At 38.8% G+C, this 26,183-nt stretch overlaps 1 protein-coding gene across 2 annotated transcripts in view; it reads left to right on the top strand.

Annotated features, from left to right (window-relative positions):
- Positions 1-26,183, top strand: part of LOC149227777 (2-methoxy-6-polyprenyl-1,4-benzoquinol methylase, mitochondrial-like) — a 227,203-nt gene that overhangs the window by 71,090 nt on the left and 129,930 nt on the right. For both annotated transcript variants that reach the window (XM_089377931.1, XM_089377930.1), the window contains exons 2-3: positions 10,003-10,129; positions 10,249-10,310. In XM_089377931.1, coding sequence (XP_089234057.1) covers positions 10,003-10,129; positions 10,249-10,310 — 189 coding nt within the window. The remainder of the gene's footprint in view (positions 1-10,002; positions 10,130-10,248; positions 10,311-26,183) is intronic.

The following is a 26,183-nucleotide window of genomic DNA, read 5'->3' as shown; positions in this document are numbered from 1 at the left end:
ACTCACCCTACAAGTGTCAATGTGGCCCTTTGGAGGGTTAGGACCCCGTATAGGGAGACCAAGCCCCAAATTGGGACCCACCTACAATCCTGGCATAGATCCAATGCGTCCCCTTGCCTTCCAATACAAAAAATCATTAGAATAATCAAGTAAAAGAGCTTACAAGTCATGGCATCAATGGGGCATTTCATGGTGGCATGCCCTTCCATAGTGGGCTTTGGCATGTGCAAGTGTCTCCATGCTCAATGGGGGGTTAATCAAGGACCGTATTAGGTGTTCCAACCTTTAAAGGGCGTGACATGACCATGGTACATTCTTCAAGTGGTAGGTGGAAAATGATATAGTAATGGAACAAAGTGGGGATCAGGGGAATCATCCAGACCACATGTCATGGTACAAGGGTAGCTATAACAAGGGAATCCCACACCTAGGTATATGAGTGTAGAAGGGAGCAAATCGTGGTACATGAGTTAACCTGACCTTTGTTTTTCCACCCTTCTTCATATGCCTTTTGCCTTTGATTAATTTTTCTTCATAACTGCTCGAGGCTCCAGGGGATGAGAGCATGATGTGTAATATATAGTAGTGGATACCCCCTTAAGGTGGGGCAATTCATCACCCACCAAGGGTTGGGACAATCATGGGTTCCTTAATGATGGAGGGGGCTCATCTAGGGCCCATAGGAACCAGGGTGATGGCCATGGATAAGGGGTAGAGCTCATGTTTGGCTTTTGCCCACGTGCTAAATTTGTATGTCCCGACCATCTTTTGCATTTTGTGGTACATTTCCTGTTGAGAGTGGCCAAATTATGCTTTTTCTTTTCTTTTTAGCTGCATCAACCTTTGGGCATCGTTCCAGGCCTGACCCAAGGTGTGGACAAGGGGAGTGGGAGGCTAACCCTATGTGGACCCAGTGAACACATGTGGACCCAAATGGGAAAAGAGATGAATGGGGCTAAAATAAGTGGAAGGGAGTGATGTATATGGTGTCGAGGAGCGGGACCACACAACCAAAATCGGGATTTCCCATGTAGTGCCAACCCTAAAGCTAATGGTCAGTAAAGGAGATCCCATGGGACTAGGATACAAGGCTAAACACAAAATCGGGCAATGGAGACAAGAGTATAGAGCTAGCCCACTCTTTCTGCCGAATCCCCCCATCAATCCATTCCCAAAAGTGTCCATGATAAGTAAGGAAAATTACTCAACTGTATCAATGAAAAGCCATACCTTCGGGGTCGGGAGGCCCACCTTCAAACATACAATCATAACAAGTGGGTGAGGGATCACATGGTTGGCTCAAGCAGCGGAGATAATGGCACATCAAGCTATCTGCTCGCTGTCGGCTGAGGACCATCTAGGAGAAAAAAAATCTCCTATATACACTACCCACGGGTGGTGGGTAATAGGTCCCATAGTCACAATTTCTTTGGTCTGCTTCAAGGAAATATCGATGCTACAGAGACTGACATAATAAGACTTGTATCTTCATAGCTCGGAGTAGTGTAATTAACTTCAGTCTTTTTCCACAGGTCTTAAATGAATGCTTCATACAGACTTGCGCTTCCACAGAGAATAAGTACCGTAGTCTTTATGCCTAAGACAGAGATGATTTGGACCATAGAGATCACTTTGTTTTGAGGTAACTCATAGAGACTTAACACAGTTTCACTTCATATTGTATAATTTGGATTTTTTTTCAAAAGAAGACATTGTCATGCCATTGTCCCAAAGAAACTCTGGTTCATCAAAGTCTGATCTAGCTCCAATCACCACACTAATCACCACAGGTTCGGATCACAAGTCACATCAATCACACAGGTTCGGATTAACAGTCACCATATACCTCACGACAAATTTGGACCCCTGTTTCTCAAGTGTCACCACGGGCTCACAGAATTCGGACCTCTTTTCATAATGTAATATCACAGTCTCGGCCTTCTAGCACACCACAGGCCCAGCACAGAACTCGGACTTCTGTAATACCATAGTCTCGGCCTTCTAGCACAGGATTTGGACTTCTATTTAGGATAAAATTTACTTAAAGAGACTTCACAGAGATATTTTTGTAGACCTTTCGACCTGTGTCTATACTAGTTTTCTATGCCCAGAATGATGTATATGCTCAGACAGGGACATTTTTTTCACCTTCGATCTGCTTCTAAACTTCAACCTCTTATAAACTAGGTGACAAATACTTCTTCAAGACTGCTCTTAAACCTTAGCTCGAATACCATGTTGAAATTCAAGTGCAATCTAGAATTTTTGATCATGATAATTACTTGTGACTGATACATATATTTCTTTTTAGCATTTACTTCATTCAGTTAAGTCATCAAGCAATTGTACATTCAAAGACAAAGAAAGTAGAGCACAAGAGACAAGAGACACAAGAAATCAGGCCAGCGGCCAGGGCAAAACCCATCAACCTTTACTTATAGAATCTATGTCAAAGAGAGAAATCCAAATCATAACCAAACTGACCAGTAGACCATTTATCCAAGTGCCAAGTCAGCCCTCCATAACCAACAATGGTCTTCCTTGTTGACACCTAATCATCAGGATTGGGTGAATATAATGTAAATAAATAAATAAGTAATATGAACAGTCATCGGGAGATGAAGTGAACAATCTCTCCCTCATGTATATAATGAAGACCTACCTGAAGGAATAATACATACCAATCAATTTTGCTTCGAGGAGTTACTGCCTGGCCTGACATGGTATCAGAGCCAACTCCCAAAATAGTTGTAACTCCCTTCTGCCTACTGCTCTCTGTCCACTGCCTACTGCTCTCTGTCCACTCTACTGCGCTCTCTGTCCCCTCCACAGTCGCTGCCACTGTCTAACACATAATCATTATCTGGTGTAGTCGTTGCCACTGTCTAACCATTCCGCCCTTTGTTTTTTTCAGTTACCTTTGCATTATTGTCCACAACTTCTCTGAAGAACACCCTCTCCTGCGGAACTATGGTGAACTTGTGAACAAATACTGCATTTTTTTTAATAACTGTGCAAGCAAACATTCACGGATGGACATACTCGCTTCCAATATGGATATCTGAAGTTCCTTCCTTCGTTAATAGAATCTACGGTGTTTGGGACTCTTTCGCTTCATAGCTTGATAGCTGCCCACCTGCGTGTGGTATCAAAGCACACGTGCGTGCGTGAATCAAAGCTTCTGAAGATCGATCTGCACGTGAAAGCGTTGATGCGGAAGTTTCTAGTATATACGTTGAAGTTTTTTGGCATACACATTGAAGTTTTTGGCATATAACGTTGGCATATACTTTGAAGTTTTTGGTATATACGTTGAAGTCTTTTTGGCAAGCATTTTATGTACTCTTGAACTGTTTTGGTATCTTGAACGTTCTTTAACACATGGCATTATATTGAGCCGTTTTTGGTACGCTGTACATGGTGTGCGTTGAATATTGAACTGTTTTGGTACGCGGTGCCACTCTGATGAAGCACTGTCCTATAATGTATATGTGAGTTGAGCCCTGATGTTGTGCATGTTTTAAAATTGCCTTTGTGTGTTAAATTTTTTTTGAAGGGCTGCACTGGGTGATCAATGTAAAAAAAAAAAAGGAAGCCGATATATAGTTTGAATAGTGCCGATATATATGTCTTGGGTATTGACATTTGCTGTCAGTTGAGTTTGCTGTCCAGTCATATCAGAACTATTTTTTTTCCCATTAAGAGTAAAATTTTTGCAGCAAAAGTTTTTTTGTTATAGTATGCATTCAATCATATCCATCGTGGGAATAGTTCTCACTGGCAAGGAGAACTATCCTGAGTGGTCCTGGATGATAAAACACACTCTCATTTTCAATGAGTTGTGGAAAGGAGTGTGTGTTGGAGACGAAGACAAAGAGCCAGAACAACCTACCTCTGACAAAGAGCTCGTCATTTGGGAAAACAAGAACAACAAAGCTTATGCATTAATCGCAGCATTTGTAAATGAAGAGGTGAGTCGCCATATTTCGCCATTTTCAACTGCTTTTGAAGCCTTACAAAAGCTGAAAGAACTCTATGACTCACATTCTGCACTTGAAGTTGTTCAACTCATGATTAAACTGTTCACTCTTGAATTGCAAAATAATGATCCTTTTGCTCTTGCATCTGAAGTAAAGTCTATAATGCATGATATCAAATCCACTAAAGTTGAATTGGATATTCCTCTTATCGCTTTTCTCAAGGCACTTTATCCTACTTACTCCAATTATCTTGAGTCATCTCAAGCAAATGGAAATCTCAAAGATATCACCTTTGACTCTCTTGTGTAAAAGTTTGCTGAAAGAGAGAAAGCTTTTGGAAAGAAGACAGCCCCTGAATCTTCTGAAGAGGCTGTGTGCCTTGCTCATAAAGAAAAGCATCCTACTCAAGATTCTTCAAGAGGAAGAGGTGGTCGAAGAGGAAGAGGAAGATATTTCAGAGGCAGGGGCGACAGACACTCTCAAGGAGAAAAGGCAGATTTGCACTACATACGCTGCAAAAGAAATGGATCACATGATGCCTCTACATGCAAATTACCATGGGACAAAATTGAGCAGCAAAGAAACCAACAAAAAGGTAAAACCGATGATACAGACAAAGGTAAAGCACCTGAATCCGCTCATTATGTTGTGGCACAATGTAATATTGCAGTAAATGAAGATTTATTTAATGCGTCACTTGCTTCTTGGAAAAATGATTGGTTGCTTGATTCAGGAGCAACCTGCCACATGACTCATAGAAAAGATTTTTTTGAAGAATTTACTGACAATGTTGATGGAGCAGTATACTTTGCAGACCAATAAAAAATTAAGCTATCAGGGCCTGGCACAATCAGGTTTAAACTGCCTGGTCTTCTAGACTTTCTTCTGCATCATGTTCTATATCTCCCACAACTCAAGAGAAACTTGTTGGCCTTGGTCCACATCTGCCAGCAAGGTCACTCTGTTCATATGTTTGATGGAAAGCTTGAGGTAAGAAAAGCATCGGACCACTCACTTGTCATGAGGGGAATAAAAGAAGAAAGACTTCTCAAGCTGCAAGGAACCTCTGCTCGTGCACAACATTTCTCATACAATTCTCATTATGAAGAAGGTACACTTCCATCAAGTTTATTATGGGATGCTATATTTGGCCATTTGAACTATGACAGCCTCCGCTTGTTGAAGAAAAATGGTGTTGCTGGTTTGCCTACAATTCCTAGGAAATTTAAGCAATGTGATGCTTGCATTCTAGGAAAGCATAGCAAACAATGTTTTCATGATTCACATTCAAGAGCACATAGAAAACTTGAACTCATTCATTCAGATTTATGCGGTCCAATGCCTGTTCCTTCTGCAAATGGAAATAAATATATGATGACATTTATTGATGACTACACCAGAATGTGTTGGGTTTATTTATTAAAGAACAAATCTGATGCTTTTAAAACATTCAAGAACTTTCATAAATGGATTGAAAATGATGCACAATCTCATATTGGGTCTATTCGCACTGATAATGGAAAAGAATACACATCAAATGAATTTGGAAACTATCTTCGCGAACATGGGATCAAACATCAAACAACTGTGCCTTATAATCCCCAAAAGAATGGTGTCGCTGAAAGAATGAATAGAACAATCTTAAATATGGTACGATCCATGCTCTTCTTCAAAAATGTAAAGATAATGTTTTGGGCTGATGCTGTTCTATGCGCTGCATATATAAAGAATAGATGTCCATCTAATGCTATCAGAAGCAAAACTCCATATGAAATGTGGTATGGACATGTTCCTTCGGTAAAGCATCTCAGGGTCTTTGGTTCCACCTATTATGCATTGATACCAAAGGTACATAGAAACAAACTTGGTGCAAGAAGTCGTAAGTGTATCTTCCTGGGGTATTCAAACACCTCTAAAGCATACCGTCTCTATGATGAAGTAAATAAAAAGTTTGTTGTATCTAGAGATGTAATTTTTCTTGAATCATCCAAAACTGACAATGTTGTTGAGCGGCAACTTGATCGCTTGGATAGATTCATAAAAGCAAAATCATTTTCAAGAATTTGATAATCAGATTCCACATCTTGAAGGGGGGATTCCTATACTAGATCAACATGTGGAATCTTCTTCTGAAGAACACTCTCTCTTGCATGAAACTCCAACAACAGATGATGCTTTAAGTGATGTGATTGATAGAATTGGGAGACTCAATTTTGATTCAGTCCCAACTCAATCAACAGAGCAGCCTGGACCATTTGAGAAAGGTCCCCTAAAGTGGCTGACAAAGACACTTGAAAGTGTTCATCCTGATGAGGTTGGAAAGATAGGAACTAGAAATTCAAACCGGCAAAATGGAGGTGATGTAGATGACTCTAATTCCCCTGTTGATATGGATGTTTCTTATGATTGTGAATTGAACTTGTCTACAGATTTTGAACCAACTTCCTTCAAAGAAGCTGCTTCTTATGATGAATGGAAAGAAGCGATGCAAAAGGAGTATGATGCCCTCATGAAGAATGGCACTTGGAAGCTGGTTGATCCTCCATTAGGAACCAAACCAATTGGCTGCAAGTGGGTCTACAAGAACGAGTATAAAGCTGATGGCTCACTTGACAAGCACAAAGCTAGGCTTGTGGCAAAAGGTTTTGCACAGAAGGAAGGGGTTGATTATGAGGAGACTTTTGCCCCCACAGCGAAATGGGCTACCATCCGGACACTCTTTGCCCTAGCAGCTCAGAACGGTTGGAAAGTCCATCAAATGGATGTAAAAACTGCTTTTTTGAATGGAGATCTAAAAGAGAATGTTTTTATGTCCCATCCTGAAGGATTTGTTGTGAAAGGACATGAACATAAAGTATGCAAACTGGTGAAGCCCTTGTATGGCCTCGAACAAGCACTGCGAGCCTGGTATGAAAAACTAACTGAGCATCTTCTGAAACTCAATTTCAAACATTATGATCTTGATGATGCAACTTTATTTGTCAAGAAAGTTGGCAAAACAGTTGTATATCTTGTGGTATATGTAGACGATCTTTTAATGACAGGGAACAATGAAAGCTACATTGTATCTATAAAGAAGGAATTGGGGAAAAGTTTTGAAATGATTGATTTGGGCTATGTTCATTACTATCTTGGTATTGAAGTAACCCAACATCCGAAGTCCATATTTCTTTCCCCAAAGAAATACATTGGAGATCTATTGAACAGGTTTGGCATGACAGAATGCAATCCTCTTACTACTCCAATGGAACAAAACTTAAAGCTCACATCTATTGAAGGAAAAGAATTTGAGGATGCAACAAATGATAGACAGCTTGTAGGAAGTCTCAACTACCTAACTACTACCAAACTAGACATTTCGTTTGCTGTTGGAATCCTCTCCAGGTTTATGCAAAAGCCTTGTGAGGGACATTGGTCTGCTGCAAAAAGAGTTCTAAGGTACTTGAAGGGAACTCAAGACTTTGGAATAAGTATACACAGGTGGACGACTTCAGCTTGATTGGATACTCTGATTCAGACTTCGATGGAGACAAAGAAACTAGGGTATCTACTTCAGGATATGCTATGAGTCTTGGATCAGGAGCTGTCTCCTGGAGATCACGCAAACAATCAGTTCCAGTGGATTCCACAACAGAAGCAGAATACGTGGCAGCAGCTGAAGCAACAAAAGAAATTGTGTGGCTCAGGGAAATTCTTGAAGATTTGCAGGTAAAACAAGTACAATCAACTCCACTCATGATTGACAATACCTCTGCAATAAAGTTGGCCAAGAACCCAAATTTCCATGATCGAACGAAGCACATCAATATTAAATATCATCTGATTCGACATGATGTTGAGGCAAAAACAATCCATCTCCGTCATTGTTCCACTAATGAGCAAATTGCAGACATCTTCACCAAAACGCTTGGAAGAGAAAAGCTTGAACGATTCAGAATGATGCTTGGACTCACCAACATCCCTTCAGATTAAGAGGGGGAATGTTGACACCTAATCATCAGGATTGGGTGAATATAATCTAAATAAATAAATAAGTAATATGAACAGTCATCGGGAGATGAAGTGAACAGTCTCTCCCTCATGTATATAATGAAGACCTACTTGAAGGAATAATACATACGAATCAATTTTGCTTTGAGGAGTTACTGCCTGGCCTGACATTCCTGAAGTCTGTCACAAGGTTGTCCTCAAGCTGCCACTAAGTTCTGTCGACAAGACTGCTCATAAATCAGAGATAAGCTCCCTTATGTAGCTCACATCACCACAGAGATATGCCACTTCAGTAACTCGCATCAACTCAGAAAAATAGACTGCCTCAGAAGCTTGCATTTCACAGAAGTACAATGCTTTGTGTAGTTCACATTCCACAGAAGTACAGTGCCTTGTGTAGTTTGCATTCCACAGAAGTACAATGCTTTTTTCACAGTAGTATATTGCCTCAGACATCATCCATTTCTCTGCCTCAGTGACCTCCAAATTTTCTTTCTTCAAAAGATGCGAGTGGTGACCAAATGGAGGAGTGTAGGTGCCAATATATAGTTGATTCTTCTTCCGAAAAGGTGCCTCTTAAGGCTGAGCTGACCTGACTTCTGGGGGGCCGACTTGGTCATCTTGGAGACAAAAAAGAACTTTAAAAATTTCAATTTTTCTTTCTTTTAAATGTCCAAATGGGACATGATAAAGAATAAGTTTTCTATTGACTTTTACATAATATTATGAACACCGAACCTAGCTACAAAATTCAACACTTTTTGAGTTGATGTTGCCAAGAAAAGAGTGCGCTTTTTCTTGGTTGCCTAATTATTTAGATGTTTATGATTGGTGAGCCTTTCGTGGTTGCCCAGCAAGTCCCGGGTCACTTTGGCAGAGTCGCTACCTTACTTCCCAGTGCCCACCTAGCATTTCAGCTAAAGGTATTCTTTTGAATGTTGTGAACCAGCGACATTTCATTGTAATATTATTGAAATAAGCAGTGATAATTGGGAGCATCGTGTAAACAATAAGTACTTTCAATTAATTCGTCCAGTGAAATCTTTGGAAAATTACAAGAAATATAGTTTGATGCTGTATTTGTAACAAGCATACTGCTATGCAAAATCTTACTCTTATTGTTTTCTGTTTCTGTTCAGGGCTTTTTAGGGTACACAGTCGATCTTCATCTGCAGCCTTATGCAATATCCTTCTCATTTTATTGTTCTCGTTGCCACTTTTATTTTTTATGTTTTTGTTGTTGTTCTGGTACTGAGTTTTTTCAGGATTTAAATTGATTAACACTTTGTCACTGTTTCTGACAGTTCTATTTTTTATCTTGTTATTGTTCAGTTTTATTGTTTTTCTGCACTTATCAACCAAGGTTTCACTGTGCTCTCGGTAATTGTTGTTTTAGTAAAACTTTTGAAGTGTAGAGTCAAGGGTTCCAGTATCTGTGTTTTCTAAGAACCCTGGATTTGTTATCTGCCAGGAGTCTTCAAAAACCTTGATGTGCCATTCTCATTGTTTTCACACCTCAGTATTGAGATTGACACATGGAATTGATATTGGCACCTCGTGTTTTTTGATACCTTTGGCATAACCGATTATCAGTTATGATGGGCTAGTGTTAGTTATTAACAATTTCATATGAATGTAAGATTGACCATCTTAGCCTAGACGCATACTTTAAAAGAATTAACATATGCAAGAAATATGTCACCCCAACTGTCACAAATATACAAACACTTGGGCTGTAGAATGCAGCTCTTGGTGCAGTTCGATTGGACAGATGTGTCATTGCTTGGAATTTGGAAGCAGTGTTCATATAGATGTCACCAAGTAGCAATTGTCGTGATTTTAATCAAGAGTCAGATGCAGTTACTGACAATATTATATATGTCATGCCTAGATGTCATTGACACAGCTATTCTATTTTTTTCTTGTGAAATTCCATGTAATGTGCTCCTCTTTATTATTTTGTTGTAGTTCTTGGGAATGGCAACTATAAATTTACATTGTGCTGAAGCATTTTTGATGCTTCTGTGTGCAGGCTTTAAAGATGTGCCTGAAGAGGAGAAGAGCAGAATGGTTGGTGATGTTTTCAGTAATGTTGCCTCAAAATATGACATCATGAATGACATAATGAGTGTTGGTCTTCACCGGCTTTGGAAGGATAGGTTCATATTTATTTGTTATAATTAAAACCACTGAATTTCAATTCACCAATATCTCTGCTCAGTTTGTCTTTGGATGCATGAAAAAGTTTATTTCTTCTTGTTTGATCTGGCTCTTGCAGACTTGTCTCAAAATTGAGTCCATTTCCAGGAATGCAGCATCTTGATGTGGCTGGTGGGACAGGTAGTTTGACCAAACTATACATATACATATATACATTCAAATGCTTCCTTTTAACTATTAAAAATTGGCAATATGTCATGTCATTTAAAAAATAAAGAAAATGCACTACTAGTGTAGCCACTAGCCACCACGAATACAAGCAAAGGACGTTAAAAGCCATTTAAATTATCAAAACTGCCTTAGATCATGCCTAGACCACGCAGTGTCAAATTGGTGCACAAATGATAAAAGGCATTAACAGCCCAAAATTTAGGGGTCAGAAATGTCAGTACATTGATGTTGGTAATATCAAGGAAAATGATCATGCTGCAGCAGCTAAAGGCAGGGGGAATTATCCTTAGGTGGCCCTCCCCATTCTGACCAAACTATTACATTCCCTGCAGATACCTTTCCAGTTTCCAATAGCCATGCCTTAGATTTTGTAAGATCTGCATCTCTTCCACTGTAAACTTACTATTACACGTCTGGAATTTGTTGTTTTCAAGGAAAGCTTCACACCTCATGGGGAAACCCAAGCAAAGCTTGTCCACATTTGTGGATGGCATCCCTAAATTTTTCAACATATACTAGTGCATGTCGCCTATGGGTATTTGAGCCTTGCACCTGCTGGCACAGAACTAGCTAAATACCCAGCAACATTGGCGACAACCAATTGAGCTAACCCCTTGGGCTACAAGTCTAAAATTTGTTACAACTGGGCTTAGCAAGTTTATAAAAATAACTTGACATTCTTTTAGTGTTGACTGTAAGTTTATTCTTTTGCTGCTATGGAATTTGTGAAATTTTCAACTATTGCAGCAACTGGAAATTATTCTTCTAACTGTAAATTAATTTTGTAGTTTATTTGTTACGACAAACAACAAATAATTCACAACTGCAATTTTCACCAAAATAAATATTGCAGAAGATAAACTGGACTACGAAAACACTGGCACACACACACAAAAATATAACACCGTTATTTTTGGACAAAAGTCCCTGGAAAAGACCTATGTGGGAAAACCGGTGCAGAAACTGAGGGTCTTTATTACTAAGCAACAGTGAGAAATTCTGAGTACAATCTATGAATGCCCAACTGACAATCCAATCAGCAAAATAATCTGGCCAAAATATCTGTGAGGCAAATACCTCAACACCACGCCTGATCCAGCTCCGACAATTAGCAAAACTCGCTAGTCGTACAACGTTTGTGTGAGCTTTTGTGCAGTGCTTCTGCATGCTTCAACTCGCTAAGCCCTAAAACTGCTGGAAAGATGTTGTCCAGGCTGACTCTGCCTCTAAAAGGAATTCGCTTGGCCTGCTGGTGAATTTCCGGACCAACAACAACTGAATCACCTTTCCCTTCAGCAAAATTGATCTCCGTCTGAAGCTATCTGAGTTGGGTCTGCGCAGCCTCACTGGGAAATACAACCCTTCTGTTGTTGACTCTCCGGAACTGGAAAACTTCCTACAGACTCACTATCTTTTCCCCTCTCTGGCCTGAACTCTTTCGACAGAATGCTGCTACTCACTGTAAAGTCAAATTGCTCAAGGAAAACCGATCTCAAGTCTGTTCCTCCATCTACCCATCAACTTCTTCTTATAATCTCCAGTTGGGGCTCCAATCAAGATTAAAACTTAATCAATGGTTGGGATCATTTCCTAGTCGACCCGTGTGAGTTTCTAGAGAAATCTCACCTTCCTTAATTAATTGTTGTTAATTAATCATTTTCCCTAAGTTAGACTTACAAAAAATTTAATTATTGATTATTTAACTTAATTAAGGCATTTCTAGGTGGAATTTTCTGAAACCTTTTCTGGGTTATGGAGTCCTTGTGTTTTTTAGCCTCTCTGAGAATTGTCGAGACTAGAACACCATTCGATGCTAAAAAAAACTAACACTCTCTCTTAGCAAGGAAGATGTTCTAGTGTCGTACTGCTACAACACCTTGCCTCTGCATCACCCTTTATACACGGTGCTGATGTCTGGCCACTGTGATTGCCCGCCACTGCCCACCAACCACTGTGCAACTCTGATGCTGCATTTGTGCTGGTGCTGATACTGCCATAATGCTACCAACTCTGCATCTGCACTGCAACTCCCTCTCAATTGTTGTTGCTGCTACTGCAACTACTGCAATTGAGAAGCATTTGAAATACTAAATCAACTGCCTCTGCGCTGCATTTGTCTCCTGAGCATCTGACTGCTACTAGCCTCTGCACTGTCCACTGGGGAATTTGCGCTGCTGCTGACCTTGCTATTGAGCTTCCTGCTCTGTTGTTAACACTGCTCTGTGCTCCTTAGCGCCTGACTGCAACTAGTCTGCAACTGTCACTTTGGAATTTGACTACATCAACTGACACTGATCCTCCTGCTACTAAATACTGTGGGCCTCTGTAGCAAGGTAATGATCCATGAGAAAGACACCTCAATGGACCCTGCTCAAATCTCTTTGCAACTCTGGGACTATAGCTCCATATCGCCCCACCTCACTCTTAGAGGTATAGCTGCAAACATGGCAAAGTCTTCCTCTAACCTTGAGGAAAATTTGTCTATCTCTGCGGATGCTGCTGCTTGGTCCTGCTTCTCCTGCTTGTCTTTCTTCCTTTGAGGACACTGAGTACTGTAGTGGCCAAACTCGCCACACTTGAAGCACTTGACCTTAGATAGGTCCTTTTTCTTCTTCTCCCCTTGTGTACCTTGTCCCTGACTGGGACCCTTTGATGCAAGGGCCACATTATCTTCCTCCTCCTCACCTTTCGATCCCTTACTATTGCTTCTGCTGATGGAGGTCTTCACAAGTGCTTGCCTCATCTCCTCTTGCTGTAGGTCTGACCACATCTTGTCCCACCTAGGTAGAGTATCTCATCCCAAGATGCCTTGGACAAAGATCTCCCAATCCTCTGAGACACTATTCAGTGCCAAATGCACAAGCTCTGTGTCTTGAGGCGCCTCCCCAACGGCTGCAAGCTGATCCCGAATTTCCTGAATTCTGGTGAGAAAGGGATCAATGCCTTCACCCTTATACATCTTGATGTTTCTTAACTTCTCTTTCAGGAACATCTTCCACTGCTCGGAAGGATTCTGATATAGCTATGCGAGAGCATCCCACATCTCTTTGGCAGTGTTCTTGCCAGATATATGTGAGACTATATGGTCTCAGACTCCATCCAGGATCATCCGCTTCGCCTTGACCATTTCTTTCTTGTACTCTTTTAGCTGATCTGCATCACCACAACGCTCTCTGCAAAGGTTTTTAGGCCATGCACATCTAACAGGAAGGACATCTTGGCCTTCCTGATGACATAGTTGGAAACTCCCTCCAACCTATTCTGATCTCTAAAAGCCCAAATGTGGCCATCTCTAAAACTGGAATGAAAATTTTCCTCTTTCTCTTGCTCGGCTGCTGATTCTACTATTCGCACTCCCTTCTAGAGTGAAAATCTGTTTGCAGCTACTGTTGGCTGCAACTAGAAATTTAGATTTCTAAACTAGAAACCCTCCAAGAGAAATTCCCTCTGTGTGCACTTTCTCTTCCACCCGATGCTGATTCTACTCTAGCAAAACTGTTGCAAAACCCTTTTGCGCCCAGACAAGGAATTTGCTCAGCGAAAAAATAATTATCTGCTTCATCGAAATTAATTCCCGGTTTTACTATGGCCTACTGGCACTGCTACTGGGATTTGCGATTTTTTCTGCCACTTGCACTAGACAAAATCGAACTCTCTACCTAGTAGTTCAAACTACTTGGCCAACTTTTGCGCAAATCTGGAAATCGATCTGCCAGACTCCCTTTGAATCTGGACGATTTCTTCCTCTCGCTTCTGAGCTTCCTGTCTGATCAACTTCGCTCTGATACCATGTGAAATTTTCAACTCTTGCAACAACTGGAAATTATTCTTCTAACTGTAAATTAATTTTGCAGTTTATTTGCTACGACAAACAACGAATAATTCACAACTGCAATTTTCACCAAAATAAATATTGCAGAAGATAAACTGGAAACTGAGAAAATACTGGCACACAAAAATATAACACCATTATTTTTTGACAAAAGTCCCCGAAAAACCCCAATGTGGGAAAACTAGTGCAACAACTGAGGGGGAAAACTAGTGCAACAACTGAGGGTTTTTATTATTAAGTAGCAATGAGAAATTTCTGAGTACAATCTATGGATGCCCAACTGACAATCCAATCAGCAACATAATATGGCCAAAATATCTGTGAGGCAAATACCTCAACACCATGCCTAATCCAACTCCGACAATTGGCAAAACTTGCTAGTCGTACAGCCTCTGCGTGAGCCTCTGTGCAGTGCTTGTGTAGACTCTAACTCACTAAGAAGTTATTGGAAAGATGACGTCTTGGCTGACTCTGCCTCTAGAAGGAATTCACTCTGGAAAATTTTTGATTCTCTCTGCTTGCATTTTTTGGGTTTATTCCTTTCTCTGTCTGTATTTTTCTACTGCTGCTCACATTTTTCGACTTTCCTTCTGCCTTTCTCCTTGTTGCTCGATATCCATGCCTGCGTTTTTATTGGTTGACTACAAAAAACACGTCCCTCTTTCCCTGCCAAATCGCAGCCTTTGCTGTCGAAGCCTGCAACTCACTTGCTCCTCCCTTTGCGTCGTTGTTGTCGCCTAGTGTGAGCCCCTTCTCCTTCGACCTGCGTATCCCATTCCTCAAGCTCCCTCGCTGCCTATCCGCGTGCTGCTTCAACCTTCCCTGCGATCATTTCCTCTCTGCATCGTATATCCTCGACCCTACCCATCTCCCGCGTTCCTCCTTTCCTTCTCGCAGAGCTGCATATCTTCGTCTCCCTCACTGCCGCCATCGGAGCCCGAAGTTTCATCTCCATGGAGCTCCATTCTTTCCACCGTGAGTCCAAGCCTGCAAACAAACAATTCGACTTCATCTTTTCATTTTTTTAAAATTTTTATCCTTCGTGTATTCATAGGGTTAGATTAGGTTTGATTTTTTTTTTTTTTTTGTTATGATTTTGCTTTTACATTTTTTTAATGTTTGTTTAAATTAAAAAAGAAAGCTAAAAAATTTTAAATTTTTTTAGATAGTTTGATTTGTTTTGTGAGTTTGCCTTTTTTGTTTTGATTTTTATTTAAATAAAAAAGAAATCTAAAAATAAAAAATAAAAAAATGATTTAAAATTTTTTATTTTGATTTATTTTATTTCATTTTTGCTTTTCCTTTTTTGTTTTGATATTTTTTTATGACATTTTGATTTTGCTTGAGACTAAAAACAAAAAAAATTTAAAAAAGTTTTCATTGCCATTTTTATTTTTAATGCGACTTTGAGACTTAAAAAAAATTAAATCAAAAGATAATTTTTCACATTAAAAAATCTTAATTGATCATTGACCACATTAGACTTGCTTCATGAAACTTAGCACATGAAGAATTTTTCCTAAGGAATAATTAAATTGATTGTTTAAAGTTCCTTCTTGGTGTCTTTTCGTGCTAAGGGTAAAATCTCTAAAAGAAAACTTTTGTGGTATTAAACATTTTAACTTCTTCATAGCCAAACACACTTCAATTTTTTTTTTTAATGGTATCTAAAGATTGACTATAGGAAAGCGACAAATTTTCCTAGATTTGGGCCACTAAGCACAAATCATTTTAATTTTAGGATTGTGAAATGTTTAGCATTTAAATTTCATGGTTTTTCAAAGTATTTAGATCTCTAGAAATTTAATTGCTAGACTATTTTTCATCTGCTGAAATTGATTGTCATATTAATTGCTTGAATTATTTGATGTTCATTGCATGTTAGATATTTTGCGAATATTTAGAGTAATTATCAAGGTACTATGTCATGGAATTGTAATAAATTGCATATCTTTGTTTCCTAAGTTGAGTATTTTTTGAGTATCTGTTGACATTGATATTAGATTGTAAAGAAGTTTTTGTTCTCTTTTATAAAAAAGATTTGAAATAAGCTTGTGGTTTAATTGTGATATCTTCAGGGGTTCATTTTTAAGTCTTCATCCAGTAAAATAATCATTTTGTTTTGGTGATTAATGGCTTTTGTGACACAAGTGTTTTTAATCCTAGAGTCTAACTTCATCTCATCATCTCGTGCATTTGCATATAAGTTAGCTTTTGCATAAATTAAATTTACTTCCAAGCATAAGCTTGGTCGACAGAGAGATAGGTATCCATCCATCTTTGCTTGAGAAGCCTACTTTTAATAGTACTTAAAACGGTGACCTTGCAGTTGTCAAAGCCACAACTCTCTGCAGCACTGGAGGCACCGGGTATGTTAGATTTTTAGGAGAGGTATCGTTAATTACACCTTAGTGTGGTTCACCTTATCTTCTCTCTGCCAATTACTACGAAATCAGACTCAACACAGAAATGAACGAAGGATTAAAACTTAGATAGGCATTTAACTAAAATTAACCAAGATTCTTGAATCTCACATTAGTTTTAAGATCTACATTTTATATAAGATAGTCATTCATCTAAGCAACAGTTGCTAATCGATTACTTGGTCTTCATTTCCCTAAAAAGATTGTTGACTCCATAAGGCATTGGTATCAATCGTTTAAATCTAATAAAATCCTATAAGTCTTGTTAAATCTTCAAGTACTTGGTCGCTTCACTATGTCTCCCGAACTGGTTAGTTCTCCTTCATTCCATTTTCCACAGGGTCTACTGCCCTTAGCCTGCTGTAGGGAGACAACTTAAATGGAGAGATTGGGGATCAGGGTGACAACCCCCGATCTGAGCCATTGTCGTGGTGCCTAGACATTCTGTGCAACAACATACCTCAATCAACATTTACCAAACTAACCCAAGATTTACTGTGGAGTGAGGTATACCCACCTTAAGTTGGCTTGATCTTCAATACAAAACCTTCCTCAAAGATTGTATAAGTGGTCTTCAAACTGCCTTTTTTCCGTGACCATAACTTTGATAGCATGTTGGAAAATCCAAGGAGTTGGCAATTAAATGATTTTCCTCTTAATGACATTAACTTGTGATAAAACATTATTAGTATTAGGTTTCTTAATTATATTTTTTTATCAAGATTAATGCCAACAACAAATATAAGAGAACACAAGATATAGGCACGTTGCTAGGGCGAAACCCCCCTCAAGGGGAAAACCTAGTTACAAATTCTTCTTTCAGTAGATTCAAAAGATGAGACGACCAAGACGCTTTCAATCTAGACCCAAGACATCCTCCATCAAGTCATCCTTGTAACTGTGAGAGCACCGAGTCCTTATCACTGTGATAACAACGAAATCATCTCACTATGAGACCTTGTCATTGTGGTAGCGCCGACATCTTCTTTACTGCATCTAGACCTTGACATTATAGCAACACTGAAACCATCTAGTAATAGCATCGAACTGTGGTTACCGAGATCATCCCTTTGCCTAAATTGAGCTCCATTGTGACACTGAAACATCCTCTTTGTAATTTGAATTTCTCACTGTGATGTCACCAAAATTGTCATAAGAACAAGTCCTCTAATTGTTGTCACATCGAATCCTTCTTCATTGTATTTGCACTGAAATCTGCACTACCATACAATGATATCCGAACTGTAATTTTAGAGATAATTCGAACCCTACTTTTGAGATATATGCGAGATTTTCTTCTGGGCTATGGAGCGAAGTATAGGCTAGTATATATAATAGTTTGTCCATAATTAAAGAGCCAATATCACTTCATGAACAACTGTGTCTACATTTATTATGAAGCCGACTTGAGTTCAGTTAGATGTGGCCGACTTAATGATGATTTTATTGAAGCCAATAGAAGGAGACTTGATGGAGGGTGCTTTTACCAATAAACAAATTGACTCTGACCCGTATAAATAATCCTAAAGTCTACAATGGAGGCTTGACCTATACATTTGACCCAAGCATGAAAGCCATGCTTTAACGAGTCAAATAAAATAATAATAAAATTCTTTTCACTTTCTTTTGACAAATATATTACATTTTGACTTCAAGTACAATAATGAAGACCGAACCTAGTTATGTTTTCCAACAAAAACAACATGTAGCTGTCGAATGCATAGCGATAGACGTGACAGACCACAGTCGCCACGTCGCCCGACCGCATAACTGCCGTTAAAATTCTTGCCGTCACCTCGCTGCCCACCTAGGACACAACTCAACAAAAGTTGTTGCCGCCGACTATCTGCACTACCGATAGACCATGTTCCGTGTCCGCTACCACTGTCACGCAACAAACTGTTGCTTTTTGAGCCGCTGCACCCTTTCGTCACCCACGAGCCAGACAACTGAATCTTCCGTCGTCGAATCCACCAATTCTTTATCTGTTGTCTGTATGTTAGCTGCAAATTGCAACTGCTCGTCCTGCCTGTAGCCATCGCTATCCATTCGACACCCTACAGGCCACTATTGCCGTCGAAGTCGACCAACCAATTTTACTCGCCACTGCGACCTTCCCTCTCCTTCGCCGTTTGTCGCAAATCGATCTAGCCATCTGCCATTGCATCAAGGCAACACACATAATCACTCCCATCAACAGCTGCTGCTGCATTCTCCAGCAACCACATCCGATCTGCCACTGCTCGCATACTGCCCTTTGTACTCGTCCGTGTGCCACTGTTTGATCGGGCAAACTTCCGCCGCCACTGCTCAACCTACTGCACAGCCACTGCCCGCTGGTCACACACAACTGTCGCTCACCTACTTAACTTGCTGCGTCTGCACTACAACAAACTTTCAGACAAAAATTGAAAAGTTTTAAATGTGAGATTGAACCACAGTGGGAACGCATCCTTTGGAGTGTTGTTTGGAAATAAAAGAAAGATTTTTTTAAGAGAAAATATTATAAAAAAATAAACAAGTTCATATGATAATTGGGTGAAGTCATAACGTGTGCAAAGCAACTATATATCAAGTAAATAATTTCTCGAAAAAGAATATATATACATATATAAAAAATTTTAATTCAAGCCAAAAAAAAAGGTGTGAGTTCAAAGTTAAATTGAAAGTTTATGCAACTTTATAAAATCAAAGCTATTCAAAGGATATTTTATATATATAAAAGAGAAGTTTGAAGTACAAATGCAAGGAGATTTTTAATGTAAGTGTCCAAGATACACTTCACCTAGATAAAGTGAAAAGTTATTTGACATTCTTTTAAAAGAAAAAGAGAGTATTTAATTAAATTAAAGAAAAAAAGAGAGACTTACATATATATATATATATATATATATATATATCTGTTGAAGTGGGTATCTTATAAAAATCTCAAGCTTTAGTCAAGGTATTATTTAATAAAATTATCGATAAAGACAAACGAATTCAATCTTTGAATATGATTTCCACAAAGAACAATGGTTTCTTTTCAAAATGTCCTTTTTGTTCAAAAGGATATTCTAATTGTCAAGAGTCATTTAGAAATAAAAATGTGGTTTGCAGAGAATGTTACAAAACTTTTACCTTAGTCGAATCTCGAAGTGATGCACAAAAACAATCAATCGCAAGAGATATAGAACCTTTAATGGCAATATTTAAGCGACAACATGCAGATTTTAATAAGGAAACAAAGAAAATGGAATCCAAATTGCAAGTGGAACGCCCATTATCACTGCTACAAAACGATGTAATCCAATTTATTGTGAAAGTGTGGTTGGAAGATTAGGAGAAAGACAAAATAACCAAACTTTGGCAAAACAAGAAAGCGTTACAACAGGAATATGAAGATCTTGTGGACATGCATTACAAAGAAGTAATGGAAAAGAACGAAGAAATTTCTATCCTCAAGAACCACGTTGAAAAATTAATCACAGAAGTCAAGAAGACTAAGGTCACAAAGAAAGAAGTTAGAACTCAAAAAGCACCTATCCGAACAAGAAGAGGAAAATTTACGTTTCAAGAACCTTAATAAAAATTTATTAGAACAAATCAAAAGTTTAAAAGATGAAGAGAAGGATATTAAGGCTAAAGTCATTAATTCAGAAAACGAAGAACTTTCACATCTAAGGAATCATAATCGAAACCTTATTACGCAAATAAAGAAGCTTAAAAGTGACAAAAAGTCGCTAAAAGACAAATTAGAACGACTTACTCAAGAAGAAGTATTGAAATCCCCAGTTGTAACAATACAAGTTGAAGATAAGGGAACGAATACTGATCCAGTCAATATCACAATTCAAGAAGAGGATAAACTAGTGGAAGCGAAAATGTACTCAGAAGTTGCAGTTCAAGGAATGGAAATTTCAAGTGAAATTTTTGCAATTAATCATGCAACTTGTACATAAAAGAAATCAGATTCCTTCAATAAACCATGAAATTACCACAAACAAATTGAGAGATCACATCACAAGAACTCCTTATTGCCATCCAAATTATAAAAGCAGATATCTCAACCAGAAACAAGTGACTTATGTTCCCAAGAATGTCGATGACACCATAATTCAATCTTGTGATAAAAATCCATCTCAAGTTTTTAGTAACCGCAAGACTCCACAGAAGATTGATTTAGGATGGTCAGATCCCTTCTCAGTGCGACAATTTTGTTTCTCTTAAAAGATTCTATCATCTTGTATCAACGAAGATGACAACTCCAAGAAAAAGAAACAAATGATACGCCTTGTCAACAATAAGCTTTGAGGGCAAAGCTTTTTGAAGATGAAGGCAATGTTATGAATAAAATATAAATATAATAATAATAAGGAATAGTTAATTAAGTAGTAATTAGTTAATCAAGAGGCATGTCCCTAACGACATGACCATTCATGAAAGGGTGCCTGCCTAGGTATATAAAGCAGGTCCTCATTTGTAACTCAATCATCTCACTTGGATTCAAATCTTCTATAATATATTATTGTCCTATCATGGATGTTTATATATTTCAAATCTTCTGAAGTAATTTGCCGCGTATACGAACTTTGCTCGTTCCAGACGGAGTTCTGGGAGTTTGTAGGCAAATTTAGAGCATGTTCCTTCTTCCGAGACTTAAACAAAATCATCATTTCTCTTGATCAGTAAAAAATTCAGAGATTATGCCTTCAAAAGGACCGTAGAGTGTAAGGCAATAAGGCCTCGCAAAGGATGAGTGAATTAGGCTGCAAGTCTAATGCATTTATGCCTCTCAGAATTGCTTCTTCGCTTGGTCCTGAAAGATACTTGGAACTGCAAAATCAATAAACCATAGAATGAATAGACTAGGTGTAACAAGGTCCTTCTCTTTCACTGATACAAAAGTCGTAGAGAAATGAAAGATCTTGGCAAAAAATGCTTCGGTCTTCACCTACAAAAAGGATAACCCAATGAATCCCATAAACTATACCACAACGAATTTCACAAACTACCTTTCATCTGATTTTGCACTATTCCACAGGGCCAAGGATTTCAGAGCTACTAGCCTTATGATTTTCATTAAAAAATGCATGCCAAGGGAGGGCTAACGAATGCCCTTTTATAGATTTTGGAAGACACCAAAAAGGGGGCAGCTGACTTGATGAAATTTTAAGAGGGAAATGTAATTAATTTTAAATTTGAATTTTTGGATTGGAGCCAATTCTTGAGGCCATTGCCTTTAGGAGGGAATTTGAATTTTGAAATTCAAATTCTTGAGCCAAAACCCATGATGCCCTAGGCCGAATTTTAATTCAATATTAGATGCCCTTAACAAAATATCTTAGCCAAAGGTACATCATAATAAGATTTCTTTTTGACTTCATGACTTTTCCAAATAATAGGATGCCACATCTTCAACCTTTGGGGTTTATGCCCACACGATGGGGCCTTCCTCTTCAAACAAGGATATCTCTCAAACCGTGAGGGATTTTGTGGTGTACCACATACCACTGGAATCAACTTGATGAGAAGCATCAACTAACGATGATTATGGGGGCGAATTCATCGATTTTCATCTTCAAAAAGTCAAACAAGTGAGGAGATTCTAGGGTTTTCCAGGGATTCTTCCTTTGGGTGTCCAATGGATGCAATCTAGACAAATATTAATAGTGTTCAATAACAGACGTTGGCATCAATGACAACACCATTCAACAATCTGCCCCCTTGTCATTGATGGCAACACATACTCCCCCTGCGACCACTGCTCCTCTTGACTTCATGCCTCGATCTTCTTCTCTTGATTTCTCTCCCCCTTTGACATCAATGGCAAAGGGTTACTCTCCCTGACAAGCTACCTGCTTCCTATAACATACCATTGCTCCCCTTGATGAAATGCCTTCCTCTGTCCTCCCGCAAAACTGCTTCTTTTGCTTAATGCTTGCTGCAATAAACAACCTATCTCCCCCTTACATACTATGTATTCTTCCTGTCAACAACATGGGTCCTTTTGCGACTCTGTCCTTAACTTTACTTGCTAAAGCTACTCCATTGAAACTGCCCATTATGCTGAATGTCGTTCTAAAGACTTCTTCATATCTACCAACTGTCAACCTGCCAAAAAGACATATCTTCAAAAGTACAATTGCTGCTACATGGACTCCCCTTTTGCAACGTTCGCAGGGCAAGGAGTCATCAAACCATATTCTTCAGAATAGTGTATGAACCAACTCTTCGGTCGGATCATCCTGAACTTTGACATCTTCCAATGTACATATTGATTCATCATGACCTTTCACTTTTACAAACCCTAAAAGCATGACTGTAAATACCTTTCCACTTTCTTGGTCTTCTTCCTTTGCTTTCTTCTCCATACCTTCCTGTACTTGATGTTAGGGCTAGAAGATTCCATCTTGAACCTGCAATCGCAGGCTATATGCCCATAGTTATGGCATTTGTAAAATTCAACATTGGGCTTGAATGATAGAGCTAGTGACATATACTTTTTGCTGACTAAGTTTGTTTGAACCCTGTTTTGCGATCCTGCAAACCTACTTGTAGGGTTTTGATAATGCCTTTGATAGTCACCTTTGTCACACATTTTGCAATCCCTAGCCATATGCCCAAAGTTTGAACATGAAAAGCAATGACCATTAAACATACTAGGGTACCTAGATGAGATGCCTTGTCTTGATGATCTTTTGGAGTCATTTTCCTTTGGAGGAGGTGCAACATTTTCAACCTTCTTCTATCCTTCTACTCGATTTGGACTTTGAGGGATCCTGCTATCAGTGTTCTCATGAATCTTGCCGTGTAGAGACTTGGAGCTTGTGCCTTCGTGACGTGTAGCTTTTCCTACTTCTCCTACCTTCATCTTCAATTGAGCCAATTCTTGATCTTTCCTTTCAATATCTTGCAAGGGTTCCTTTGTGTTGGGGCCCCATAATACTAGTGATTACCCCTTATTAATATTGTTGTGCCCCTATTGTCCCCATATTGTTATTACTGTGCCCCATAGAATCCCTCTATTTTTATTTTTGTGGCTTTATATTATTATTGTTAGGTCGGCTGGATTATATTGTGACTCCTTAGACTCCTATATATAGAAAGGAGGTTTTGTCATTTGAATCATCCAAGAATTGTTCATTTATGTAATGTAAAGGAGGTTGCCCCCTCGAAGAGGCTGAATTCTAAGGCGTTGATCTATCTGTTCTATCTTTTCTTGAGCTGGTTTCGTAACATTTGGTATCAGAGCTTTGGATTCTAGGGTTTCGCTGCTCCAAACAGGTCATCGTGGCATTTTTGCTATAACTTTTTTTCTGCGATGTTTCAGAAGTTGCAAAAAAAACCCATTTGAGAAGAAATCGCGCTAAACCTCGGGTCCAAATTTCAGAGCTTTTCGCGCTATATTTGCGGAGATATGATCTGAGGAAGTTGGTCTTTTTGCAGACTCCTGAATTACATTCCAAACAGGTGACCTGGGGAAAATCGTCATAACTTTCTTTCTGAGCATCGGATTGAAATTTCGCAAGAAGGTACAAAAAGAGGACGGACTGTAGTTTTCTTGTATATATTTTTCAGAGTCAAAGGTCGAAACAGTGACACGTGGCACTTCATACAAGTTCGCTCTACTGAACTAGTCTACAATCAGGTCACTGCGGGAGATTGTGCATAACTCTTTCTTGGAGAATCCAATTTGGATCAGACTAGTGGCATTGGAAAGAGGACACAGAAGGCTACTACAGGTCACAATTTCAGAACTGGATGATTCGAAATTACAGAGATACATCAGATTCAATATCAGGCTTCTACAAAGTGAAAAAAGGTGTGTAGTTTTTTTTTAAATTTTTGCGTAAGCTTGGTTTGAAGGAATTCAAAGGGCATAGTAAAACATTATTATCGGTAATTGATGCCCTGAGGAAAGAAAATGCAAACACCTAGTAAGCAACCTGAAAGCTCTAGCATGACTTATGAAGAAGAGGAAGAAATGCAACATGATATAGCAAAATTACGAGACCAAGTGCAACAAGTGTCACTTGCACAAAAAGGAACAAAATCTAAGATGGATGGTTTAAAGAAAGATGTAGAAGCTAAGATGGATGGTTTAAAGAAAGGCGTAGAAGCTAAGATGGACGATTTGAAGATAGATTTGAAGACAGACATGGAAGAATTGAAGAAGTTGCTACAAGAAAGGGTCACTAATGGTGAAAGGGTAGTAAAGGAAACTCATGATGAGAACAAAAGAAATGTTAATCATGATTCCATAGACTCTAATGTTGGATCGAAGACCCACCATATTCCAAAAATCGATATGAGAAAGTTTGATGGCAAGGATCCCGCAACATGGATATTACAGATGGAGCAATTCTTCGATCTCAATAATGTGCAAAACACACAAAAGGTACGTATGGCAACTTTATATTTGGATCCAAATCAGTTTGTATGGTATCAATGGCTTTGCTCTCGTAAACAATTTATCACTTGGGCAATTTTTACGGAAGAATTGGTAGCACATTATGAGGATACAAAAAGCAACACTTTTTTAGCCAATTGATAAGTCTCAAACAAAAGGGTTCAATAATGGAGCACATTGAGGAGTTCCAAAAATTGAACGTAAGGGTAAAAGATATTCCAGAGGAACATAGGATTGATGTGTTCATAGGGTCTTTAAAGGATAATATCCAACATGATGTTCGCCTTTGGGAACCTGATTCATTAGAGAAGGCATTCAGGTTAGCAAGAAAAATGGAAAGCAAAATTATGGCAACTAGGAAGCGTACCACTCACAACTATAAAGACGGAAGTGTTGTTGCCCCTAGTCTTCCACAACCTATAAGGTTGACACCACAACAATTGGAAGAAAAAAGAGCAAAAGGGCTTTGTTACAGTTGTGATAGCAAATACACTAAAGGTCATAAGTGTGCTGAGAAGAAATTATTCTACATAGATTGTGAAGAGGAAGAAGAAAAGGAGCAAGAAAGGTCAAAAGAAGAGGATATACTCCAGAAACTAAGCCTAGATGAAGAACAAATAAATCCGACCATATCTTGTAATGCATTGGCGGGAATTACCACTTCTCAAACCATCAAGATAGAAGGACAAATCAAGAAGAAAAAGGTAATAGTGTTGATTGATTCAGGAAGCACCCACAATTTTATTCATTGTAAGGTAGCAAAAGAATTGAATTGCTTCCTATATCCAGCACCAGAGTGTCAAGTGATGATTGCAAATGGAGGAACAATAAATTGCTCTGGAAAGTGTCATAATATCAAGCTATCCATGGGAGAATATGTATTGACTAGCCCAATGCTTGCCATTCCAATGGGAGGTGCTGATGTTGTACTAGGAGTGCAATGGCTACAATCCTTGGGTACAATAGCTTTTAATTTTCAAGAACTTTTCATCAAATTTTCTACGGAAGGAAAGGAAGTTGAATTAAGGGGTATTGCAGGGAAACCAGGAAAGATAATCAGCTCTAATGGTATGACAAAGCTTCTAAAAAAGGAGCAAAGAGGTGTAATTGCACAATTATGTTCGCTAGATGTTTCCACATCGGAATCATCTATTTCTCCAGATCTCCAAAAAGTC

Source organism: Pinus tabuliformis, chromosome J, assembly GCF_031772625.1.
Source record: "Pinus tabuliformis cultivar Carrire ecotype Pingquan chromosome J, CPIR1, whole genome shotgun sequence".
Lineage (NCBI taxonomy): Eukaryota > Viridiplantae > Streptophyta > Pinopsida > Pinales > Pinaceae > Pinus > Pinus tabuliformis.
The sequence above is the reverse complement of the archived record's forward strand: the minus strand, read 5'-3'. Positions and strand labels throughout refer to the sequence as shown.